The sequence below is a fragment of the Balaenoptera ricei genome, chromosome 13 (genome assembly GCF_028023285.1).
Source record: "Balaenoptera ricei isolate mBalRic1 chromosome 13, mBalRic1.hap2, whole genome shotgun sequence".
Lineage (NCBI taxonomy): Eukaryota > Metazoa > Chordata > Mammalia > Artiodactyla > Balaenopteridae > Balaenoptera > Balaenoptera ricei.
In genome coordinates this window covers 44,121,662-44,146,701 of record NC_082651.1, presented here as the reverse complement: position 1 = coordinate 44,146,701, position 25,040 = coordinate 44,121,662, and the positions used below count along the sequence as shown (strand labels likewise).

At 45.5% G+C, this 25,040-nt stretch overlaps 1 protein-coding gene and 1 pseudogene across 1 annotated transcript; both read left to right on the top strand.

The window, feature by feature from the left end:
• Positions 1 to 1,474: 1,474 nt before the first annotated feature.
• Positions 1,475 to 2,670, top strand: LOC132376739 (transmembrane and coiled-coil domains protein 1-like; annotated as a pseudogene).
• A 10,798-nt stretch (positions 2,671 to 13,468) lies between these two features.
• Positions 13,469 to 24,617, top strand: PROKR1 (prokineticin receptor 1). The gene is made up of 3 exons (XM_059942599.1): positions 13,469 to 13,477; positions 15,509 to 16,089; positions 23,921 to 24,617. The coding sequence occupies exons 1-3, from the start codon at positions 13,469 to 13,471 to the stop codon at positions 24,615 to 24,617; spliced, it is 1,287 nt and encodes a 428-aa protein (XP_059798582.1).
• Positions 24,618 to 25,040: the final 423 nt, after the last annotated feature.

Genomic DNA, 25,040 nt, shown 5'->3' with positions numbered 1-25,040 from the left:
ACCTCTTTCCTGATGAATGGATTCATGAAATCCTACGGTGTTAGACCTGGAAGTGTCCTCACGGGCTACATCGGGAGGGAAAGGATGGTGTAGGACTTAGTTCCTTCCCTAATGTTTCAACAAAACCAACTCCACATTAGTTTTTTCTCCCCATGTTCTTTTTACAAGTATTAATTGAGCTCCTACTCTGCCCCAGGCCTTGTACTAGTAGCTAAGAACTTAGAAATTAATAAGACAAACTCCTTGTCATGAAATTTACATTTGTGAGACAAAGAATGAGTATATAATTTCTAGAATTAAATGTAAAAAAACCCCAGAAAAACAAAGAAAAGCAAAACAAGGCAGGGTAAGGTAGGAAGGGCACTGGAAGACACAGAATTATTTTAGATAGTTTTAACAGAGATGTCTTTTCTCAGGTGAAATTTAGGCAAAGATATGAAGGAAACGAAGGATCAGGCCATCTGAGAATGTAGGGGCAGTGTTATAAGCAGAGGAGCAGCAAATGCCAAGACTCTGAGGTGGGAGAGGGTTTAGCATGATCCAGAAGGAATGAGAAGGCAGGCATGGGCTGAACAAGGGCAGAGTGCCATGTATGAGAGAGGTGGAGATCAACCAGGTCAGCTCATGGGCTGCCTTGGTAGATTTTCTTTGAGTAAATAGTTCTATGGATAAAGAAAAAGCTGAAAAATACTCAGTTTTATATTATAATTTGTGATTATTGCTCCCTTTTTTGACCTTTAAAAAAAACTGAAGTATAGTTAATTTACAATGTTGTGTTAGTTTCAAGTATACAACAATAATATATATATATATATAATATATATATAATATTTATTCTTTTTCAGATTCTTTACCATTATAGGTTATCACAAGATATACAGTACAGGATATCTTGTGATATACAGTAGGTCCTTGATGTTTATCTGTTTTATATATAGTAGTGTGTATATGTTAATTCCAAACTTCTAATTTATCTCTCCACCCTGCACCCCATCCTCTCTACCATCTTTTCCTCTCTTTCTTCATTCCTTCCTTTTCTTATCTTTCTTACTTTTCTTTCTTTCTTTCTTTGTGTTACACACCAACAAAGGGATCTGGACCATGTTCTCTTTACCTGTGATAAACACAGCACCTGGCACATTGGGATACTCAAATGATATTTTTGAATGAGTGAGGAAATTGAGACCTGAAAGGTAAAGTAGCATTTTCAAGGCCACACAGCTAATTAGTGGCAGAGCCAGAGCTGGACCTATATTTAGTTCAGTTTCCACTACTTTACCACATCCCTTGCACGGAATCAAAAACAGATCCAAAGAATTTTGCAAGTAGCGTAGCTTGTCATTTCCTGCTACTGCCTCCAAGTATAGTTTAGTCACCCAATCACGCAGCTAAGTCATTAGCAAAAGAGTACTTGTTGTTTCATTGAGTCAGGTGAAAGTTTTCATGGTGACTGACAGTCAGCATCAAAGATACAATGTGTTGTAAAGAACCAAAAGGTATGTTTTGGGAGGCAGGGTGGAGGGGCTGGACCATTGGTACAATGTCCCAGGTCAGGGAAGGGTGACTTAGCTGCAAACCTTCCTTAATGAGGGAAGAGAGAGAAAGGAAAAATAGCATCAAGAAATTGTCAAAGTAGAAAATGCCACATTTACTACTTTGCAGATGCAGAGGCCAGAAAGCAGACAGAATCAGAGCACACATTGTTAAAATGACCCATAATGCTTTGGAGAACAATAATATGATTGGCCAAGGCTTGAAGCATCTCTTTCAACACCAGCACAGGAGGTCATCCGTGTCTCCACACGATGTGCAGCAAATTCAGGTAGACCCGAGCCTGAAATGGATCTGGAAAGCAAGAACGCATGTGCTAAGACTGATGGTGTCTCCACCCACCCCACAGCTCTGAATGAGTCCTACAGCAGATCCAACTGCCATCCAAGATAAAAGAAGATGAATTTTCATAGTAGGTGGGGCAAGCCAGAGACCGCAAGGGGAAGTCACCAAATCAATAGGAATAGGAAATCTGGCCAGAAGACGGCAGTTGGTATAGTCAGGCCAGCCCAAGTCTCTAGCTATGACTGATGCTTCTACCAGCTTAACTGTGACGGAAATAGCTTGTGTTGCTGCTGCATTTCAACCAAGAATGAATGGAGTAGTTGGAAGTAAGTAGCCTTGCCCAGACTTCCACTCGCATTGATGGCAGCATCCAACGGATTCCATGGATGGAATACGAGATGTTCAGCATACAAAGGCTGCTATCGCTCTCCTGCACCAGAAGACCTGAAGCTTACATAACAGATCGAGGTTGTACAAACATCCCAGAGGACAACGCTGATGAGTAGTTGAAACTTGCCAGCAGTGCAGACAAGCAGCAGGCCACCCACATCAAGCAGGTCTTTGAAGAACCAGAAATCTACTCAAATCTTCTTCCAGCTACAAAAGAAGCTTAAGTGCTACCACTGGAAGTTCTGGGGGATGGAGTGGGATGGGATCTCACGGCAACCACAGGACATCTTCAGGGACATGCACCAGGGTCTGAAGGATGTGGAAGTGAGGGTGGCTGGCTTCAGTGAGAGTGTGGTCAGCTTAACAAAGGTGCGCTTTCCAGCTTCTCCCGGCAGCCACTCAGGGGTGGGGGCCGTGATCTCAAAGCCCAAGGAGATCATCTGACTAGTTGGAGCAAATTTGACCACGTGGAAATCTCTCAAACCTGATGCCCAAAGGAATCATGTAATTTTAGAGCTTGAAGGGATCTTAGAGATTCTTAGAGATTTTGGCAAAGCCGAATCCCAGAGAAGGTAGGCAAGCTGTACACCACCACACAGACAACAGCAGGGTAGAAATTTGAGCCCAGCATGTTAGCCTTCCAGCCTAGTCCTGGAGCCTCTTTACCCAACAGAATGTAGAATGGAGGAATACAAAGTTGGATGCAAATGATCAACTGGCATGCTGAATTGATAAAGCGAAGACTTTTAAGGACCAAGTGTTGATCCAGTAGACAGACTCTGGGCCACTGCTAGCATTTCATTTGTCTAAAGGCACCCCTTCCTCTGGGTGGACTCAGGCCACAGGAAGACCATCAGCTTGGCACAAGGTGTGTGGGCAGGGCTTCGGCCTCTGCATGCCTTCTTGTCTGGGTAGTTTGTGTAGGAGACACCCTGGACAGTCTCATCCAGCAGCCTGGCAAATTGGGGAAAAGTTACAGGGAAGCTCTTGATGTAGGAGGATGGTGCAGGGAGTCAGGGAGCTTTGGATACTCTTTGGTATCCATAGCCCAGTTCTGTGTGCTCTTGTCTAGCTAATGGGATCAGAACTCAGCTTGAGGCTGGAGGACTTCACACCGTTCCCTGACCTGGTTCCACCGGGGTGTGTAGCTGAGTTCTGTGACTGTCACGGCTTAAACCACAAAACTGAGAGACGGTAAGCAGAAACCTCTCTTCCCCGCTGTTGCCTCCGATACCAGAATGCATCTCTCCCCTTTACTGGGTGCTTAGGGCCAGTTCTAGTTGCTTTCCTGGCTAGAAGTGGCACTGAGGCCTGCTGCCTGGAACTTGGGGCTCCAACACACTGCCAAGCCTTTGCTCACAGCTGTCCCCATTGTCAATCAGAAAAGAAGAAGCAGGGTCTGGCCTCACAACCATCTTGTCTCTCTAAGACCAGGGCAGTTCACTTCCACTGCTGGACCTTCCATACGGCCTCTCCACGCCTCCTGCCACCTACTCCGAGGAGTTCCATCCTCTTGCAGGGCAAGGCTCACCTATTTCCTGCCTGAGCATGACCGAGATGCAGAGTAGCTGCATTTTTGTCTTTTCCTCATGGGTTCCAGGAGACAATCTCCCCACGGAAAATAGTCTGAGCTTGGAATTCTACCAAAGCACAGATTATTCTGCCTGGTTTCTTTAATACATACACAGAGAGTCTTCTAAGGAACCACATCCACTAGTAGACTGTTACACCAGTAACAGCCTCTGGTCCTGAGGTGGGTATTTTGAACATTTGTGACTTTATAGTTGATTGTCTCTATTTGTGTATTTAAAGTATACGTTGACATATGCTAGTATCACATTAATAAATTTTATATAAGGTTGTTTTAAGATACTCTGTTTTTAGGAAAATACCCACACCAAACTGCTAATAATGGGATTAGGGATAAAGGTAAGTGTGAGAATTTTCATTTTCTATACTCAGTATGGTTTGAGGTTTGTTTTTTTTTTAACAACAACACATGTTACTTTTGTGATCACAGACAACACTTAAAAACATGGGAAATATATACTTCACATACTATGCCTAATTAAACACTACACACACACACACACACACACATAATGTATTCTTTACTCTTGAGAATAGTATTTGATGTGGGGAGAGAGAGAGAGAGCACGAGCAGGTGCAGGTGAGCGTAGAGTCTGGAGACACCTGAACATGGATGAGGTGACTTCATCAACAGGTAAAAAGCTGATGAGGAGGTTAAGTGCTGCCATACAAAGTGGCATTTCTGTCTGGGCAGCTTCAACTCTTCTCAGACCCTTCCTTCCAAGTGATGGCTTCTGCTCTACTTTACCTAAATTACAGGAAGTCCTAGTCCTTTGTCTCAATATTCACACCTTTCAGCCCTCCCCCGCCTTTTGGTTAATCAACATTGAGAGCAGTTTCATTAGATGAGCTATATCACTATAGTCTGACTTTTGGCAGTGATAAAAGTGCTTCCAGGGGTTTGCCATGCATATCACTTGTCTTCCACCTCCCCCCACGCCCCTGCACAACCGTCTACACACACACACACACCACACACACACACACAACTTGAAAATGGTCTGAATGCAAGGCAGTTTTGTAACTTATTCAATAAACCATGCAAAAGATTAATTACACATTTTTACATTTAATTTGAGTTCAGCCTTCTCCTGTGCCTTTCTCTACACATACAAGGAGCACGGAACTCTGACACTTGACTTTCTGTGGAATGACATCATCTTCTTGGCCCTGTGCCTGTGGCTGTTCTCCTGGCTGAAATTCAAGCAAATGTCAGGCAGATTAAAAATCAGAAGGGGGAAATATGGTTGTGTGAAATCAACTGGATCAACTCACGTTTATTATAAAGCAACTCTGGGCAGAATGCAGTAAAGGCTGAAGATTAAGAGAAAGCTTAAGATATTCCCAAAGTGAGAGTGTTGATTTGAATTCTTAAATTATGCTACTGATCCAATTTCCATTTTTACATTTTGTGATCTTGGCTAATTTGATAGGCAAAATTTTATTCCATTGTTTTTAGATGAAATTTCTTGGATTACTGGTGAGAGTAAGCCCTTTAAAATACATTTCATTGTTATTTGCATTTCTTTTTGTGAATTGCCTATTTGTATATTTTGCCCATTATTCTTTCGAGGTACCAGCTTTTTCCTTATTACAAAGTAACAGTATTTCATATACTAAGGATCTTGACCTTTTGTTTGCAATATTTGCCATAAATAATTTTCCTAGTTTGACATTTATCTTTTAGTTTTGTTTATGGTTTTTCTGACTTTCAAATGTTTTAATGTAAAAAATTCTATCCATTGCCTTTGGGGTTCATCTATTACCTTTTTGTTTTTTGCTTAGTAAAGGCTTTACTACTCTGAGATCTCATGAATCTCATAAATTTTTATCAGTGTTTTCTTTCAGTTTTTAATTCTTTGAATTCAACTCTTTAATCCTTCCTTATTGCATTTTGGAATATAGTGTGAAATAAAGATCTAAATTAATGATTTCCCCTAATAGGTGAATCTCCTATTTGTTGTAATTAATTCACCCTTTTCTCATTTATGAAATTTAAAGGATTATACAAATAATATAGCTTCAATAAAAAAATCAGAAAATACAAGTAGTGGAAATGAGGGGGAAAACACTTGTATTTTCTTTCCACTCTGAGTTGAGTGTTAGCAATTTCCTCTGCCCTTCCAGACATTTTCTTCTCTAGATGATGCATACATTTCCCCTACAAATGGAATCATATTGCAATATGGTTTTGTTACCTGATGTTTTTCCATTCAGTAATGTATCATGACTATCTTTCCATGTCAGTCAATATACTTTTACAGCACTATGTCCTAATTAACTTTTCATTGAAATATATTGTACATTCAGAAATGTGTACATTTCATAAGTGTACAGCTGGATGAATTTTTACCAACTGAACACATGCATGTAACCAGCTACTAGATCAAGAAGAAGAATATTACTAACACCCCCAAAACCCTCCAAATGGCTCTTGCCTGTGGCCTCTCTTCCCCAAGGGTAACCACTGTCCTTCTGTCCTGACTTCTAACAGCGTAGATTGATTTCATAGTCCTATTTTTGATAGCTACATTGTATTCCATCATACGTAAATGTATCACAGTATACTTGCTATGGGTTAAACTGTGTCCTCCCAAAAGATATGTTGAAATCCTAACTTCCAGTACCTGCGAATGTAAACTTATTTGGAAATAGGGTCTTTGCAGATATAATCAAGTTAAGATGAAGTCATCAGGGTGAGTCCTAATCCAATATGCTAGTGTCCGTATAAGAGGAAAATGCCATATAAAGACAGAGACACACAGAGAAGAAGGCTATGTGACCATGGAGGCGGAGATGGGAGTGATGCAGCCGTAAGCCAAGGAACACCAAGGACTGACAGCCACCACCAGAAGCTAGGAAGAGACAAGGAAGGATTCTACTTAGAGACTCAAAGGGACCATGGCCCTGCCAACACCTTGATTTCAGACTTAACTTCCAGAACTATGAGAGAATAAATATCTGTTGCTTTAAGCCACCTAGTCTGTGGTACTCTGTTATGGCAGCCCTAGGAAACTGATAACCCAGTTTTGATGACTTTTGGGTTTTTCTTACATTTTATTATTTTATAGTGTTATGAATATTTATTTTTTTCCTTAGAAGAAACTATAAGAATGAACTATCTGAATCAAAGAATACTAGTAGACAATGTGAGTACAAAGTACGTAGTAAGATGATGGTTATGATTCACCAACTCTATCTCTAAGTGTTATACTTGGTGATAGAGGTGATGTGGGCTCCTTCCTTTGTAATGAATTCTCCTGTAACTCCAGTCTCACCAGGATTCCCTAGCCTGTGGGTACAGTGGGCCCACATAAAGATATAACTCACTTCTGCCACCACCTCCATAATCAGAACATTCCAGCCCCTTATCTCTAGGAGTCTCTGGGGTGGGGCGTGAGGCAGTGGTGGTTATCATTCCAGTTCTTGAATAATCCTCTCACCTTCTTCTCCTTAACGTCCCAACACATCCTCCATAAAGACTTTTGGGGGCCTGACTGTGCTACTCCCTCTGAGAGCGCATTAAGTCAGTGGAAAGGACCCATCTCATCTTCAGAAGCTGAGCTGCAAGGTGCCAGGGCACTGTGGCATTCCATGTGGTCCTCATTGCATTAGAACCAGGCAATGTTTCTTAAACAAGGAGAGAAGGCCTTTCTTAGCCACTGTGTACCAGGAGCCCCCAAAGAGCCCTCCCTGTTTTGTCTTGTGTCCCAGAGTCCTGCTGCCTGTAGCCCCTTCACCTGGGACTTAGCTAGGAAGATTGGAATCCGAGGCAGACACCACGTGTCAGCTGCATTACAGTCCCCATGTAAAATATTCCAGATTGATGATTCCACAGTTAGACTTCATGCCGGGATGTATCCAGATCTTAACAGTGAGCACACTTTCTGCTCAAACTCATTACCTGCTGTCTTCTTGAGCCTTCATAATATTTTGATATTCATAGGTAAAATATCCTCTTATTTCTCTTCTTTTTCAAAAAAAAACATTCTTATAAGCCATGACCTGTTTATTTCTCCAGATAAATATATAAATAATATTGTCGACCATTAAGAAGTTGTCAGGGATGGCATCAAACCAATGAAATTAAGAGATTTGACATCTTTGGCATGTTTGGGTTTCCATCAGGAATGAGAGCATGTCTCTGTGCCTAGCTGAATCTCCTTTCACATCTCCTCCAGAGGGATTTGGGGAGCTGGAGAGGAATGGCAGAGAGCAGTCCAAACAACCTGCTGAGTGGGCTTTGGGAAGCCGATCAAGCATTGCTGGCTCGAGTACAGGGGAGGTCATTGAAAAAGGAGGCGGGATGAGTTCTGAGCCAGCTCTGGGTGTCTTCCAGGAATTCTTGATTTTTTTCATGGCACTGGATGAGAGTGTGTGCCCAGGGAACAAATCTGATGAAAGCAGAAAATAAGCTGATTTAGTAAAATTTGTCAGACAGGAGGAATTGTGGCTGAACCCTGGAGCCAAGGAGCATGGAAAGAGGGGTAAATTGAAATCAGGTAGCAATGTGTCCTGTGGGTGTGGCTAAGCAGAGAGGCAGGGCTGAGCTAAATTTCAGGAGACTTGGATTCCAGTCTGAGCTCTGAAGTCACGCTACTCTGTTCCCTTGGGCTAAAGGCCTTTCCTCTTGAGCATCTGTTTGCTCTTTTCTCGCTATAAGAGTGCTCACTGAAGGACCTCTAAGGCTCTCCTTGAGCTGGGTTTCTAAGTGGTATTTACTAGAGCAACACGGGAGTTGCATGGCTGAAAAAAGCCCCAAGATGTTAAACGTTCATGTCTAAACCAAAGGACATAATTATAGAATGATGTGATGAAGAAATGAAATTTCAAAGCACCTTTGGGATGATTCCTGCCAGTGGAATAGGAAAGGAAAAAAATCCAAGGTAGCTCAAGAACATTATTTAGGGGTGAGGGGTACCTAAAAGCACTAAAAAAGTGCTTTCCAAATGAGTTCTTTCTTTTGGTTTTGTTGGGTGAGGGCTCCCTGAGGTGAAATTCTCTCAGATATTGTGACTTGCTTTGCAGGTGGGATGAAGCAAGGAATGTGCCCCTTGCAGCAGGAGACTCTAACCACAGAAAAAATTTCCAGGTCATTGGTGTCTTTGGGGCTACACATTTGAAAAAGAAATTACATCATTGGAGTTCCAGATTTTTTAAAACTCATTTCCTTTCCTTATTTTTTTTTTAAAAAATTTTTATTTCCAGATTTTGCCATAAGCCTAGGTTTAACTCTGTCACAGAGATGAATTATTAAAATTGGGCCCCAGATGTCTGCTTCACAGATGGAGGGGGGTCCCCTGAAGCCTTTGGCAGAAACTGACATGTAGGGACTAAGTCCTTCAAAGGAGTCCCCACCAAGAGCTGCAGTGCATAGAACCTGCCAGACTATATCTGCTTCTAATATTTCCATTTCCCCCATGGGGGTCCTGGCCAATAAATTCTTCCAATTATGCCCTCATGACTCCAACTCCAGAAGTCACCCAGTACCTCACTGCTCTGAAGGTCAAAAATGTCTTCATTGTGGCTAGCGTTATTGTTAGCCTCAAGAACCATTCATTGCCAGGTTTTTGAAGGGGAAATAGGAAAATTCTAAGTTTTGCATGGTACCCAGCCTCCAAGATGGCCTCCAAATCAGTCCCCAGTGATCCCCCTCTTGGTATTCACACACTTGTGTGGTCCCCGCCAACGCTGTGGCAGGGTGTGCGCGAGTGTGTGAAAAATAGCATATTGCAGAAGAGGGGAGGTCAGCTACCATGTAGTGAGGTCACTCGGGCAGCCTAGAGTGAACCCCATGTGATGAGGAGGAAGTGAAGTCTCCAGCAACAGCCAGTGAAAACTAGAGGCTTGACAACAACCTTGTGAGTGAACTTGGAGGTGGATCCCCCAGCCCCACCCCAGTTGAGCCTTCAGATGAGAGTACAGCCCTGGCTGACAATTTGACATCAATCTCATGACAGACCTTGAACCTGGAACCATCCAGCTATGCCACTCCCAGATTCCTGACCCTCAGAAACTCAGTGAGGTAATACATGTTTGTTGCTTTCAGCTATGAAGTTTTGGGGTAATTTGGAATGCAGAAATAGATAACTAATGCACTCTGTGCTTTGTTTTTGATTTTCTGAGTAAATAGGAAGACATGCTATGTGGAATGAACACATATATACTATATGGAATGACAGGTCAACATGTGTCTATCTTATATCCTCCCTGAGTTTGGGGCGGGATCAAGGAATCCATATGTTTAACTAGCACCCCAGATGATTCTTATCATCAGGAAAGTTTGAGAAACAATACAGAACAGGATTCAAAAATGAATGAGACATACCTCTTCTTCAGGAAACTGTGCAAGATGGAAAGCAAATTGGTACACAGAAATACATTTGAAGAGAGGCACCAAGTGGCAAGGAAAGGTTTGAATAGCCTTGGGGGAATCAAGGAATGCTTCCTGGAAGAAATGACACATGAGTAGATCTCAAGGGTTGGTTAGGACCTCAGGGAGCAATATATGGAAAGAATCACAGAGTGAGAGTAACTGGTGGCATTTATCAGGGGCCTGCATTGCACCAAGCACTTTACCTGCCTCATCTTATCCAGTCCTCACAACAGTCCTGTGCAGTAGGAGCTACTGTCACCCATTTTACAAGTGGGAAAGCTAGGCTTTGGTTAGCACACTGTCCAAGGTCACACAGCCCCTGTGTGCAGTACTAGGTGGAAAGGAGATAGCTGACTCTATCTGTCATGCTTTTAACCGCTATCGTGTTCCATGTCCTAGGGGACATGAGACTCAGAAATGTGAAAGGCTGGAGATTTTTTGCAAAAGACAGTAGTTTTGTGGAAATAACAGAAGATGGTGTCCATGGAGGGATATGGGCCAGGGGAAGATACTGTATGAAGTGCTGGAACCTGGCAGTGGTTTCCTAGTGCAAGGTCAACTCATTCATTTAGTGAATGAGGAAAGGGAGCCTCAGAAAAGTTCTGTGACTTGCCTGAAGTTTGATAGTGGCAAAGAGGAGTAAAAGTCCAGACCCCTGGCAGCCCCATTTCCATTGTGGACAACTGGAGGCCAAACTTTGATGCCTTACTAACGAGGTCTGAGCTCTTCCATGGCTTTTTTTTTTTTTTAAATAAATTAATTTAATTAATTTATTTTTGGCTACATTGGGTCTTCGTTGCTGTGTGTTGTGGTGTGTGGGCTTCTCATTGCGGTGGCTTCTCTTGTTGCGGAGCACAGGCTCTAGGCACGCGGGCTTCAGCAGTTGTGGCTCGCGGGCTCTAGAGCGCAGGTTCAGTAGTTGTGGTGCACGGGCTTAGTTGCTCCATGGCATGTGGGATCTTCCCGGACCAGAGCTCGAACCCGTGTCCCCTGCATTGGCAGGCGGATTGTTAACCACTGCGCCACCAGGGAAGCCCATGGCTTATGTTTGTTTTTTGTTTGTTTGTTTGTTTTGTTTTGTTTTTAAACAATTTTAAGTGTACACTTCAGTGAAATTAAGTGTATTCACAATGTTGTGCAACCATTACCACTATCCATTTCTAGAACTTTGTCATCAACCCAGACAAATTCTGTGTCCATTAAACAATAACTCACCATTCCTCTTCCTCATTCTATTTTCTGACTCTATGAATCTGCCTAATCTAGGTACCTCATATACGTGGAGTCATGTGTTTATCCTGTTGTGTCTGCCTTTTTTCACTTAATATAATGTTTTCAAGGTTCACCCATATTGTAGCATGTATAAAGACTTCATTTCTTTTTTCCCCCATTTTTTCTATTGTGGTAAAATACATATAATATTTACCATCTTAACCATTTTTAAGCGTACAGTTAAGTGAATTAAGTCATTCATATTACCCTGCAACCATCACCAGGATGCATCACCCTAACTCTTTTCATCTTGCAAAATGAAAACTCTGTACCCATTAAATAGGAACTCCCCTTCCCTTACCCCCTCAGCCCTTGGCAAGTGCCATTCTACTTTTGGTCTCTATGATTTTGATGCATCTAGGTACCTCATATAAGTGGAATTATGCAGTATCTGTCTTTTTGTGACTGGCTTATTTCACTTAGTATAATGTCCTTAAGGTTCATCCATATCCTATCGCGTGTCAGAATTTCCATCCTTTTAAAGGCTGTAAAATACTCCGTTGCATGTACCTACTACATTTTATTCATCCATTCATTTGTTGATAGACGTTTGGGTTGGTTCTACCTTTTGGCTGTTGTGAATAATGCTGCTATGAATATGGGTGTACAAATATCTCTTTCAGACACTGCTTTCAATAATTTTGGGGATATACCCAGAGGTGAAATAACTGGATCATATGGTAATTCTTTTTTTTTTTTTAACTTTTCAGGACCTGCCATATTGTTTTCCACTGTGACCGCATCACTTTACATTCCCACCAACAGCACGCAAGGGTCCCAATTTCTCCACATCCTCGTCAACACTTTTATACTTCATTCCTTTTTTCAAGGATAAGAAATATTCCAATGTATGCGTACACCACATTTAAAAAATCCATTTATCAGTTGATGAACATTTGGGCTGTTTCCACCCTTTGGCCTGTTGTGAACAATGCTGCTATGAACATTGATGTACAAGTATCTGAGTCCCGGCTTTCAGTCTTTTTTGGACGTGGAATTGCTGGATCAAAAGCTAATTTGATATTTAAGCTCTTGAGAAATCTGTAGACTTTTGGAGATCTGCGCTCTGTAAGTTAGCTCTGGTCATCCTAGCCTTTGGAACAGATATCCCTGGGTGGGTGGGAGGCCTCCTCTCTCTCCCGCATCCACACCGCTGCCCTCCCCCCCACTTCCTTGCTTTCCGGAAAGCGGTTCTCAAGAGCCTCTAACACAGAGGTCAAGCGGCTGAAATGCAGCTGACCCCGGCGTCCAGCTGGGCTTGTCTGAGGGAACTACCTTTGGGTCGCTCCCAGCGTCTCCTGCGAGGGCGGTGTGGGCAGGAGGAGAGGCGCCTCCCGGTTCTCTGAAATCTCGCCAGCTCATCGGGCCCGACCGCCCACTCTGGCGGTGGCTCCGGGGCTGACCAGGTGAGCGCAGTCCCGAGCCCCGGGGCGGGCGCAGCCCTGCGGGATGGGAGCCTCGGGCGCCCAGTCCGCGCTGAGCCGGGCTCCGAGCTCCACCGCCCTCGTTCCCGCCCCAGGCGGCCGTTCCGGAGCCTGAGCCCAGGGAACGCGCGCTCCCTCCCGCGTGTCCTCGCCTCGAGCTGCCGCTTCTGCGTCCCCGACACTCCGGCCCCGGGGCGACTCCCGGGGTCCCCAGCCGCGCGCGTGCCTGGGCGACCCGACGTGCCCCTGCCTGGAGCCCCGACCCCCTCCCCCTCGTGCCTCCCGCACCCGGCGGAGCACGCCTCCCCGAGCCGGGCACCCTGGCCCTGGGCGCCCCGCGATCGCCGGGGCGGGGACAGCGAGGGGGGCGGGGGGGGGGGGAGGTGGCCACGCCGAGGAGCCGCGGTCCTCTGATCTGCGGCGGCGAGAGCGCAACTCCCGCAGAGCCCAGCCGGGAAAGAGCCCCGAGCAGAGGAGGGAGAGAGGGGACCTGTGCTCTTCCTATGGGCCTCTGGGAGCAGCGGCTCGTGTCCCCGGACCCGGAATAAAGAGCTCAGGACCTTGTCCGCCCGGCGCCGGGATGCCGCAGGTACGGAGCGCGCCCTCCGGGGCGATGCTCCGAGGACTCCGCGCGGCACCGGCCGCCAGGGCGCGGGGGCTTTTGAGTGGGGAGGGGGCTTTTCAAGAGACTCGCGCTCGTGCTCATTTCTGCAGGGGACTCGGTCTGTCCCCTCCTTCTGTCCTTAGGCGTAGCCTCTGAGGCTCCGAGGACAAAGTTGGGAGCAGGAGGGGGCTTATCAGCAGAGACTGCAAACAGATGCTTCCAGAGATGGGAAGGTCTGGCCGGGGGGGCGATCCCTAAACGCAGGGGCTCCAGAGGACACCGGGTGGCAATGGGGTTCCTCTTGGGGAGGTGAGAATGAAGGAGAAAAAAGGATCGCTGGACAATTTCTCCCCAAATCCCAAATCTCCTAACACCCTGTCTCCCCAAGAAGTTTTTATGCTCTTTGCTTTTAAAACATGACTTTGAGCCTTCCAGGTAGCGAGCTTGCAGGGTCCCTCTCCAGAGGTGGCGCGCCTCGGAGACCCACAGGGCCCGCGAGGGGCGAGGACTGTCCCACGCCGACCGCATCCTTCCTGCCTGAGTGGCAATCCTGGCCCCCTCTGACCTTTGCGCTCTGGGTTCTGCTTCACACGTGATAGCAGCAAAGGGCAGGGCCTGAGAGGGGCAGGACCGATGCTCAGAGGAGAAAAAAAATCTGCGAAAAATGGAGGTGAAGTGTCGGGGGAAAGACGGGGGACTGGGGCCGGGCCTCCCTGTGCAGAGGGACTTTAGTTCTACCCCCAAAGGCAGGCTCCAGACATGTCACCTTTGAGGCATGTGGGCAGCGTGCTTTCCTGGGGGTCCTAGGAGTCTTCCTTGTGTCTCCCTTTCCCAGGAACCTCAGGCTTCCACACTTCCCCTCCCTCTCTAGAGTTCCTGCCCTCTGTGGAGCTCTCTTAGACCCCAGCCCTCTTCTTACATCCCAGCAACCTGGCCTGATGTTTGCAGGCGCTGGGAGGGACTGGGGCTGCAGGGAGAGAGGGAAGGGGACATGGGGATTCTGGCTCCCTCTTGGTTCTCCATCCCCTCCGGTGCAGCTGACAACCCTCTCCTGGTACCCCAGCCCCATCATCTGGGTCAGGCGTGCCCTCTTCTTCCTCGAAGCTGACCGAGGAGGCCTGGGTCCTCACTAGTAATTCCTTGCAGTCCTAGGATGTAACATCCTCCCTCTCCAGGGACCCCCATGCTTTACAGACATCACTGATCTCTTGCCCGGAGGATGTTGAAACTCTGAGAGCTCAAGCTATTTATCTCAGGACACACAAGCAGCCAAGGAAGGATTTTGTTCCAGAGTCCCCTTTCTAAGCCACTCAATGATTAGGCTGGGACTTCACTCTTGCAGCCTCTGTCTGGGGACAGGCCTTGGTAAATGCTGTGCCTGGCTTCTAGGGTCACAGCAGACTTGGAAGTAGGAACAGGAAACCTAGTGAGGAGAGGGGAAGGCAGCTGCTACATACGCTCTGATTTTAAAGCAGTGTTTTGCCAGAAGGAAAGAAGCATGGAGAGCAGTCAGGCCTGTCTCAAAAGTCTTGCCTCTTCAGTGGAATTCAGAATAATTTTTTAAGCTACAGAAAGGGACAATTCCACAAGGACAAAGTTCAGGCTGTCAGGACAAGGAATGGAGTTTGGAGCAGGTCACTTTGGTTCTCTTCAGCCTCCCCACACTCCTAACTTTGGTCCCTGAGAAAAAGTGCAACATTCAGAATCTTCAGTAGAACGGAAATAAACTGAGTTAGTGCTTGTTTGCCTCTGTAACAATCTAACCTTCCCTGAACGAGTGGGTATGTGGTTTTGATTCCTTTGTTTTCTTTCCCTGGTTCCTTTATTTCCACCCCATCAGCCAGTGTTCACTCTGGGCAGGTGGCTAATGGGTCAGCTTAGTTTATAGAATGGTTTTAAATTTGGCCAGGTTCACTTACATATGTAGCCAATTGTTTGTATGTCTTTCAAAGGCTTAGGATGGAGCTTGGATACTGGACCCCAAGGACGCTTGCAGGGACAATCTGACTCATTAAGGGAAAGCTGAGTCTCAGCAGAAAGGGGAGACCTCAGCCTAACGACATCTCCCCAGAGGAATTCCCAGGAGCGCTGCTCAAGGCTTCACCTGGCCAGCTGGAGGTCACCATGGGGGTCATGGATGAGAACGCCACAAACACCTCAACCAACTCTTTTTCTCTGCTTGACCCCCATGGAACCCAAGCTGCTTTCTTCCCATCCAACTTCAGCTATGGCGACTATGATATGCCCTTGGACGAAGATGAGGATGTGACCAATTCCCGGACCTTCTTTGCTGCCAAAATTGTCATTGGCCTGGCGCTGGTGGGCATCATGCTGGTCTGTGGTATTGGCAACTTCATCTTCATCGCGGCCCTGGCCCGCTACAAGAAGCTGCGAAACCTCACCAATCTGCTCATCGCCAACCTGGCCATCTCCGATTTCTTGGTGGCCGTCGTCTGCTGCCCCTTCGAGATGGACTACTACGTGGTACGCCAGCTCTCCTGGGAGCACGGCCACGTGCTGTGCGCCTCTGTCAACTACCTGCGCACCGTCTCTCTCTACGTCTCCACCAACGCCCTGCTGGCCATCGCCATCGACAGGTGAGTGAGGGGTGGGGACAATGAACGAAGGGGCAGTTGTGATTGATGACAGGTATCTGTATTCCCCAGAGCTGTGAATGCATGGGGGGCCCAAAGGTGGCCCATTTATTGAACAGTGCGAAGAGTTCTAGTTTTCCAGCGGTAAGCAGGCAGGAGGTAGTGGAGCCCCCTAGAGTTGGGCAGCAGGAAGGCTTTTGATCCCTCTGTTATGGACAATGTCCTAGAGGTTGTATCTGTCCAAGGTCTAGAGGTAGGCAGCTCCCAGGAGGTGTGGAGGGACAAGTTTAAGTTTCAGGCAGTTACCTCTTGAGTCAACTTGGAAATCTTGAGGGAGGTTTCTATCTCATCAAGACATCCTCTACTGAAACGTGATGTCCCTACAAACACCGGTTGATTTTTTTTTTATTGTTATGATGATTTAAAAAATTTTTATTTTATATTGGGTATAGTTGATTAACAATGTTAACACGGGTTGAGGGATTTGTTCTAAAAAACAAACAAAGCAAAAAAGGGGACCCATGCTTACTTACTCTTTTTTGGTTGTTGCAGTAATCAGTTGGCTCCTTTTCATACGTTAGTGTACAACAGTACAGAAGAGCTATTTCTAGTGATGGTAAATAAAATCAGTAAGAGCAGCCTATGCAAATCTTTCCTATGTTATCTCTAGGCTTTTCATTTAGTATAATCGCCTGTGCTAATGGGCCAGAGTAGTTTTTGTTCCCTTGGAACAGTTTTGCAGGCTCCTGTGCCCAAAGGTGGACTCTTGTTACAAAACACCTTGTTGCAGTCCAGAGACAGTTACCCTGAGGGTCTCATCGGGCCTCTGTGTACTTGGATCTGCACAGCCCGTCTCTCTCTCTTAACCCAGAGAGCCTGAAGCACAGATGGTCTCCGTGTCGCATGGCCTCAGGGCTCTGGTGGCGTTCAGCTCCTTCCCCCCCGCAATCAGGACACCCCAGGACAGTGTTCCGGGGAGGAACACAGCAAATAGAGCTTGATTTCTGAAGCCATCAGTGGGACGACCAGGGGTAGAATACCTAGACATAGACCACTCCCAAGGGCAGGGCGTTGAAAAGGAGCCTGGCCTTAAAACCTAGGAGGATATTGGAATTAGCACATTAAACGACCCTCGGTCTGTCACCCATAGAAGGTGTCCAGAGGTGTCATCCCTGCGCCAGGCTTGGCCAAGCTCTTCCACGTGAGTCACGAAGCCCCCATGGTGTTCTGTCCACCCAGGAACGGACCCTGGGTGAACCTGTAGAAGGCGCAGGAGGGGGACAGTCAAGCAGAGTATCTGCCCCCCAAGTTCCCTTCACAGCTGTCGAGGAAGATCTCCAGGGACCTTGTCTCTGAAGTTTTCTGAAAGTGGAAGCTGCCACCATCCCTCTTAGTGCATGAACAGGACAAAACATATGGGGTCATTTCCTGAAGTTTCACTCTGGCAAGACAGTTTTTCACAGAAGGTGCTCTCAGCCACCGAAAGTGGGGTAGGTAGGTGCCTGCTGCGGGGCCCCTGCTCCCTGGGTGAGACCCATTTTACCATGGAGCGGGCTACTCGTAGAAAGGGGTAACACTGCAGGAGGAAATGGTTTCAAGGGGAATGGAAGCCAGGACAAAATCAGGGCATTGGGCTATTCTGAACATGTAACATGTATGTCAATCAATCCACCTCCATCTACTGAACTCTTTCAAACTTCATATTCGCCTTTCATATGAAACTCAGCTTGTCTGAAATATTGCAGGCATTTCTCTTACGGTGGGTATTTTAATCGGGAACGTGCTTTGCATCATGGGGACGGCTACTGTTTAGAGTGGGGTTGTGATTGGAAACTTGAACCCAGACACTGGGTTTGATTTTGTTAGTTTTAGGCAACTAATTTTTGTCTTGATATAAAAAATATGGCCACAGTTATAAACATATCTTTATTTTTGTTTAATGAAGTTTCTGTAGGAATAGTGTGAGCAGTTAGTCTGCCTGGGTTTAAACTCCTACTGCACCACTTATTAGCTGCAGGGCCTTGTGTTAGTTTGTTGACCCTTCTCTGCCTCAATTTTCTCATGTATAAAATGGGAATAATTAGAAAACCTAATGTATTGGATTGCTTTGAGGATGAAATGAAATAATACATGTAAGTGTTTAGAACAATGCTTAAAACAGAGTAAGCACTCAATAAACAGCGGATGTTATGCTTTGTAAATTAACCCTTAAAGGAATAACAACAACAAAACCAGATAAACTAATGACTATTTCCGATTGGCTAACCTCTTTGCTTTCATTATAGTGATTGTTTTTGTGATGTGATTAAAGAAATAATGATACAAAGTTTCTAAGAAACAGGGCTCTCAAGATATAGTAGAACAGAACTATTTATTTCCCACCCTGTTCTCTGTTTCTACTGTTGGTTCCATGGTTCTCCCAGGCATCTAAGCTCAAAAGTCCCCTTTGTCCTGGCTGCTCTCTCCCTTTCTCCAGCATTCACTTAATTCCCAGGCCCTGACAATCCCCTCTCACCCAGGGCTGAATTATCATAGTCTCCTCTTGGCCTTCCTGCGGCCAGCCACAGGTGCCTCTCAGCTCCGCCCCTCTGCCAACCCTACTCCCTCACAATCCATCCTAAGCATTCATTCATTCACACAATGCATTTTTATAGAGCGACTACAAAGTGACAAATACTATTTCAAGCACTGGTGATACGATGGTGAATAAGCAAAAAAGCTCCTTGTGCTGATGGAGCTTGATGGAGAGAGAACAGTCAGGCAAGCAACCAAGGAAGGTAATTTCAGAGCCTGAGAAATACTCTGAGCAAAAACAAATAAACATAACCTATAATGGAAAAGAATCCGAAAAACAAATACATATATGTATAACTGAATCACTTTGCTGTACACCTGAAACTAACACAGCATTGGAAATTAACTATTCTTCAATGAAACAAACAAACAAACGCTCAAACACTGAGAGTGACCGAGGGTGGGAGACACTCTAGCTGGGAATCAGGAAAAGTGTCTCTGAGAAGATACTTGAACAGACCTCTGAATGATGGGGGAAAAAAACTGGCCTTGTAAAGACTGGGAAAGAGCATTCCAGACAAAGAGAATTCTAAGTGCAAAGGCTTCGAGACGGGAGCAAACCTGAAGGTGCTAGGAATAGCGAGAAGGGTTCCTTGGCCCAGGGGAAGAAAGCAAGACTGCAGCCAAATTAATCTTCTGCCTCATACAGCCCTCCCTCTCTTGCTCAAAAGACCTCTAACAATGCCACTGTATACAAAATATGGCTGGAATCTTTTCATCTGCTTTTCCAACATTTTATTATCGAGCTCCAGACTGCCTGCCAGTCTCATGCTGGGTAAACACACTGATGTCCTGTTTTCCAAAAAAAGTTGCAATCTTTTTGAGAACTGTCACCACGGCTTATTACATTTCTGTTCATCCAGTGCTAGGTACTTGCTGAGGGTGAAGTTTTACTAAGATCCTAGGTGCCCAGAATTCACAGACAGCAAAAGGGTATAAAAGAAGGAAGGCATGATCCCTGCTCTTGGGAAGCTTACCATCCAGAGTGTGGGGGAGGGGTGAGAACTATCACAGGAAAGTTAGGGGTAAGTAAAGGGTCAGTCTGAAATGAAATTTAGAGAAGGGGGAGATCGTGGCGTAACAGAATAATCAGAGGAGGCTTCATGCAGGAGACAGACTTTTTACTGGCTTTCAACAAATGACGATCAGCAAAGGAGAAAAAAGGATTTCCAAGAGGGTAGGTAGAACTGTGATTGCAAAAGCTGAGAGGTGAGAATGCTTGAGGTGAGAGTGAGGTCCGGGGAGTGGGGGGGAGGGGGGACAGGGCAAGGAATGTAAAAGAGTAGAGATCAGAAAGAATAGGGTCCTCTTCTAGAAGATCACAGAATCTAGGCACAGGGAGTCAGACCTGAGGGTAGCAGGGAACTGCAAAATGTCCTCAGAGGACTCTGTCCCCCCAGGTCTGGGTTTCCTCTTTGATGTGGAGACACCTGCACTGTCCTCGGGGTATATCTTTTGGATCTCAGGCACATGGGGCACTGGGGTCCCTCCTTTTTTTTATCCAGAATCCAGGGGAAGCTGGCCAGTCTGCCTGCCTGTTGGCAGCTCTCTTGTACTGTCTGGACGAGGCAGCTAAGGCATGAGGAACAGCACTCAGCCTTAGGAAGCCCAAATGCTTCCTGGTGAGCTTATCGGTTGGGGCCGGTTGGCCCAAAAAGCAGGTTGTACATTTGCTACCCATCCCATGAGCCGCCTAGTAGCTACTGTGACCGCCACTTCGGTGATTAGACCTGGGGCTGAGTCCTGGGGCAGAGAGGGAGCTCAAATGCTCTCTGCTTAATCACCCAGCCCACTGTCATCACACAGTTAGTGGCTGGACATTTCTTTGTCCAGCAGCCTTCATTCTTTGTTCTCTGGGAAATGCTGACTCTAAGTGGATCTGGACCTGAACCGCTGTAGTGGCAGACACGCTACAATGCCAAGGGCATACTCCTAAGGAAAGTAGCTGCCAATTGCCCGACTCCTTTTTGGAACATCAATAGGTCGAAGCTGACTATGATGAAAAGAACAGAGGGGCTGCCAGGATGCCAGAAGGGCAGGAGGAAGGGATATTGCTTGCTCTGGTTTGAGAAGGAAGGAACAATTGGCGTGTTGGCGAGCCCACTGGATTTGGAGCAAGATACGGATGGGTCTACATCATGGTTCTGTCGGTTACTAGCTGCGTGGCTTTTGACAGGTTATTTAACTTCTTCAAACCTCAGTTTGCCCTTCTGTAAGGTGGGCATCTTTGGTCCCTTATGTATTCAAATAAGTTGGGGTTATCTAATGAGAGTGTGGATTTGAAAACGCTCTGTAAACTGTAAGCTGCTTTACAAAGTCAAGCAACTATTACTAATAATGGAGTTCTGAGCCTAGCATACCCAAGGCTGGTGGCAATCCTTGAAACAGTTTTCTGCAATTTGCTTATTGGTTAATGTATTTGGAAGACCTCTTGCACAGCTCCTGGTGCTAACTTTGGGGATGGAGGTGGGGTGATGTCAGGATGAACTAACTATCTGATGGGCAATCACAGATTAATTTTGATGGGAAGATAAGTAAATCCAATAAAATAGGTCCAATAAAATAGAAAGTAGCATAGAACTTGCAAATGCAGTATTTGCCAGTAACAGGTGAAAGAAAATTGCTTGCTACACAGAATAGCTCTAAAAATACATTTTAGGATACTAAGAGTTTCTTCTTGTATATTAATAGCCTATTGTTTATGTGCAGTGTCTCATTGGAGCTTCACAGTATCTCTGTGAGCTTGGTGAGGCACTTGATATTCCCATGTCACAGATGAGGAAACTGAGTCCTCAGGGCTAAGAAAATGAAAAATTTGCATAGCAAGTTTGTGGCAAAGCTGGGAGTAGATTCTTGGTCTTCTAGATCAGCATTCTCCCCTACGTGTTCATTGGAAAAACACTCTGAGTTTGAAAATATCATAAAGACTTGGGAAATTACTAGTGGGAAAAGAAGGAACAGAATCATATAGTGATCGTTCATATAGCAAGCAATTACGAATACAGAAATATTCTTTGAGAGAGTAATCAGCAGAACACGGTGGGGTAGATAGAGAGGGAGAGAGCTGGTGAGAGCAAAAGCTCGAAACTCTTAGTTTTCGTTATGACTCAGAGCAGGTTTGGTGCCCTCCATACAGCAAGAGCGGCGTGGTCTTCATGTGCATTGACAAAAGCATTGCCAACACCCTGCAGACATTCCCATTTCACCCTCAGCATCCACCCTGGGAGACTGGCGAGTGCCAGGGATTGTTGCTGGCGGCAGAGCGTGACAAGCAGCCAGATGGGCGACCAGAGGGTTGACCCAACCCATCCAACTTCATCTAACAGCTGGTAGCTACAAGAGAGCAGAAGCCTTGTGCCACTGAACTCTCCAGATGACACTCAGTGGGGTTGGCTGTCTGTGTTGTGGGAAGGACAGAAACAGCAGGAATATGACACACAAAAAAAGAATGACCCTCCTCTTCCAGTCAAAATCCCAAGTAAGATGACCTCAAAGGGATCGGCTGCGAAGGGAACAGAATTGTTTAGCTTTCCTTCAGGCCCCTGTCACGTCTGCCCTTGGCTTTACCAGGGATAAGCTGTGGACACGTGAGGATGTGTTTATTTCCAGCGTTGATTAGTCATTCCCTCCCACTTCATTTGCCATCTTTCTCCTTCTCCTGCTTCTACCCCCTGCCACACATAGAACGTCTTCCAGGAAACCAGAGCTCTCTGTCTAAGTATGTGCACTCTCTCTGGGAAGGAGGCTTTCATACTGCACGAATGACTCACATCCCCCGGAAAATGCTCTCTCTTCTTTTCTGGACAACTGTGGTAACAGCAGTGTGGTTTTAAGGGAAAGAACAAAAGCAATATCTTTTACTGTCTGTTGCTTTGTGGTTTAAAAAACATGTTCGTGTATATTCTCAATTGATTTTCACATCAACCATGTGAGATAGGGTTAAATGTTTTCTATCGAGAGTCCTGTGGTATTTGACCTTGAGAAAGTCACTCATCTCTCACTAAGCTCCATTTTTCAACCTGAAAAGTAAGATAAATGGTCACATGCTTTTCCTCCACCTTTGCATGCAGAGCAATGTTTTTAAAAATGTGGAATGAAGGCAAAACTTTGCCCACTGTTTCTATCAGAAAGGGCAAATCCTCCCAACAACTCTTTGGAATTATCAGGTCCTTTTAGCTCTAAGCTGTTGGGTAATTAGGATGAATGGCCCTGAAAACAGGAAGGACCTGGGAACAGTGCCAGGCTAGAAACCGATAGGAGATGTTATTACTACATTTAATAATAATAGTTACCATTTATTGAGTATATACCGTGTTTTAAACTGTGCCAGAAATTGTGTCTATATTGGCACATTTAATCTTTAAAAACAAACAAACAAAACAACTTTTGCAGATAAGGAAATTGAGATTCAGAGAGATTAAACATAACTTGCCTGTCCTGGGCATATATCCAGACAAAACTCTAATTTGAAAAGATAAATGCACCCCTATGTTCACAGCAGCACTATTCACAATAGCCAAGACATGGAAACAACCTAAATGTCCATTGACAGATGAATGGATAAAGAAGATGTGGTATATACATACAATGGAATATTACTCAGCCATAAGAAAATGAAATAATGCCATTTGCAGCAGCATGGATGGACCTAGAGACTATCATAGTAAGTGACTATGTAAGAGAAAGACAAATACCATATGATATCACTTATATGTAGAATCTAAACTATGACACAAATGAGCTTATCTATGAAACAGAAACAGAAGAGACTCGCAGATATAGACAACAGACTTGTGTTTGCCAAGGGGTGGGTGGCGGGGTGTGGGAAGGATGGATTGGGAGTTTGGGATTAGCAGATGCAAACTTTTACATATAGAATGGATAAACAACAAGGTCCTACTGTATATAGGGAACTATATTCAATATCCTGGAATAAACCATAATGTAAAGAATATGAAAAAGAATATATATATATATATATATAAAACTGAATCACTTTGCTGTACAGCAGAAATTAACACAACATTGTAAATCAACTATACTTCAATTAAAAAAAAAAAAAAAAACTTGCCTGAGGTTGCACAGCTATAAGAGGTGGAGCTGGAGCTGGCATTCAAGTCTGCCTTTCCTGGAAGCCCATATAGCACTGCTCTTTCCCTCTACACCTACCATTTGATTGTGCCTCAATGTTGTAAAAATAACGTCCTCCTCCAGCACTTCCTTACCACAGTGGTTGATCCCATTTGTGTCCTTGTCCTAGATATCTGGCCATTGTCCACCCGCTGAGACCCCGCATGAAGTATCAAACAGCCACTGGTTTGATTGCCTTGGTGTGGATGGTGTCCATCCTCATTGCCATACCGTCAGCCTACTTCACCACTGAAACGGTCCTCATCATTGTCAAGAGCCAGGAGAAGATCTTCTGCGGCCAGATCTGGCCAGTGGACCAGCAGATCTACTACAAGTCATACTTCCTCTTCATCTTCAGCATTGAGTTCGTGGGCCCGGTGGTCACCATGACCCTGTGCTACGCCAGGATCTCCCGGGAACTCTGGTTCAAGGCTGTCCCTGGTTTCCAGACTGAGCAGATCCGGAAGCGGCTGCGCTGCCGCCGGAAGACGGTCCTGGTGCTCATGTGCATCCTCACCGCCTACGTGCTGTGCTGGGCGCCCTTCTACGGCTTTACCATTGTGCGTGACTTCTTCCCCACTGTGTTTGTGAAGGAGAAGCACTACCTCACGATCTTCTATGTGGTTGAGTGCATCGCCATGAGCAACAGCATGGTCAACACCGTGTGCTTCGTGACCGTCAAGAACAACACCATCAAGTACTTCAAGAAGATCATGCTGCTCCACTGGAAGCCTTCTTACAGTGGGAGTAAGTCCAGTGGGGACCTTGACCTCAAAACCACGGGGGTGCCTGCCACTGAAGAGGTGGACTGCATCATCCTGAAATAACCCCAGATCAGGACTTTGGAACCCTGAGCAGTGTGCTTAGGTACATGCTATCAACCAAGAACACTTGGTTTGCTGCATAGGGCAAAGCAAATGGACAAATATGTCAACACTGTGTTCAGGGAGCTCAGAATCTCTAAAACTGGTGTGATTAGACGCCATCACCAGTGGCCGACATTCATTGAACATCTAGTTTGTGCAAAGAGTAGGCACTGGTGAAACCTATATATGTTGACGATATTTAATAGGCAAAAAGAAGTAATGATTAAACCAAGAAAAATGTTGGGAGATAGCCTGGAATAATGGGGTTTCCAGAAGGGAGCCTGAGTAGGCATCTAAGACTGTGGTACATGTGTCTGTAGGGTGAGGGTCTCTCTGGACCATCTAAGTTACTCATCAGACACTGATGTAGCCCATCTCTGGGAT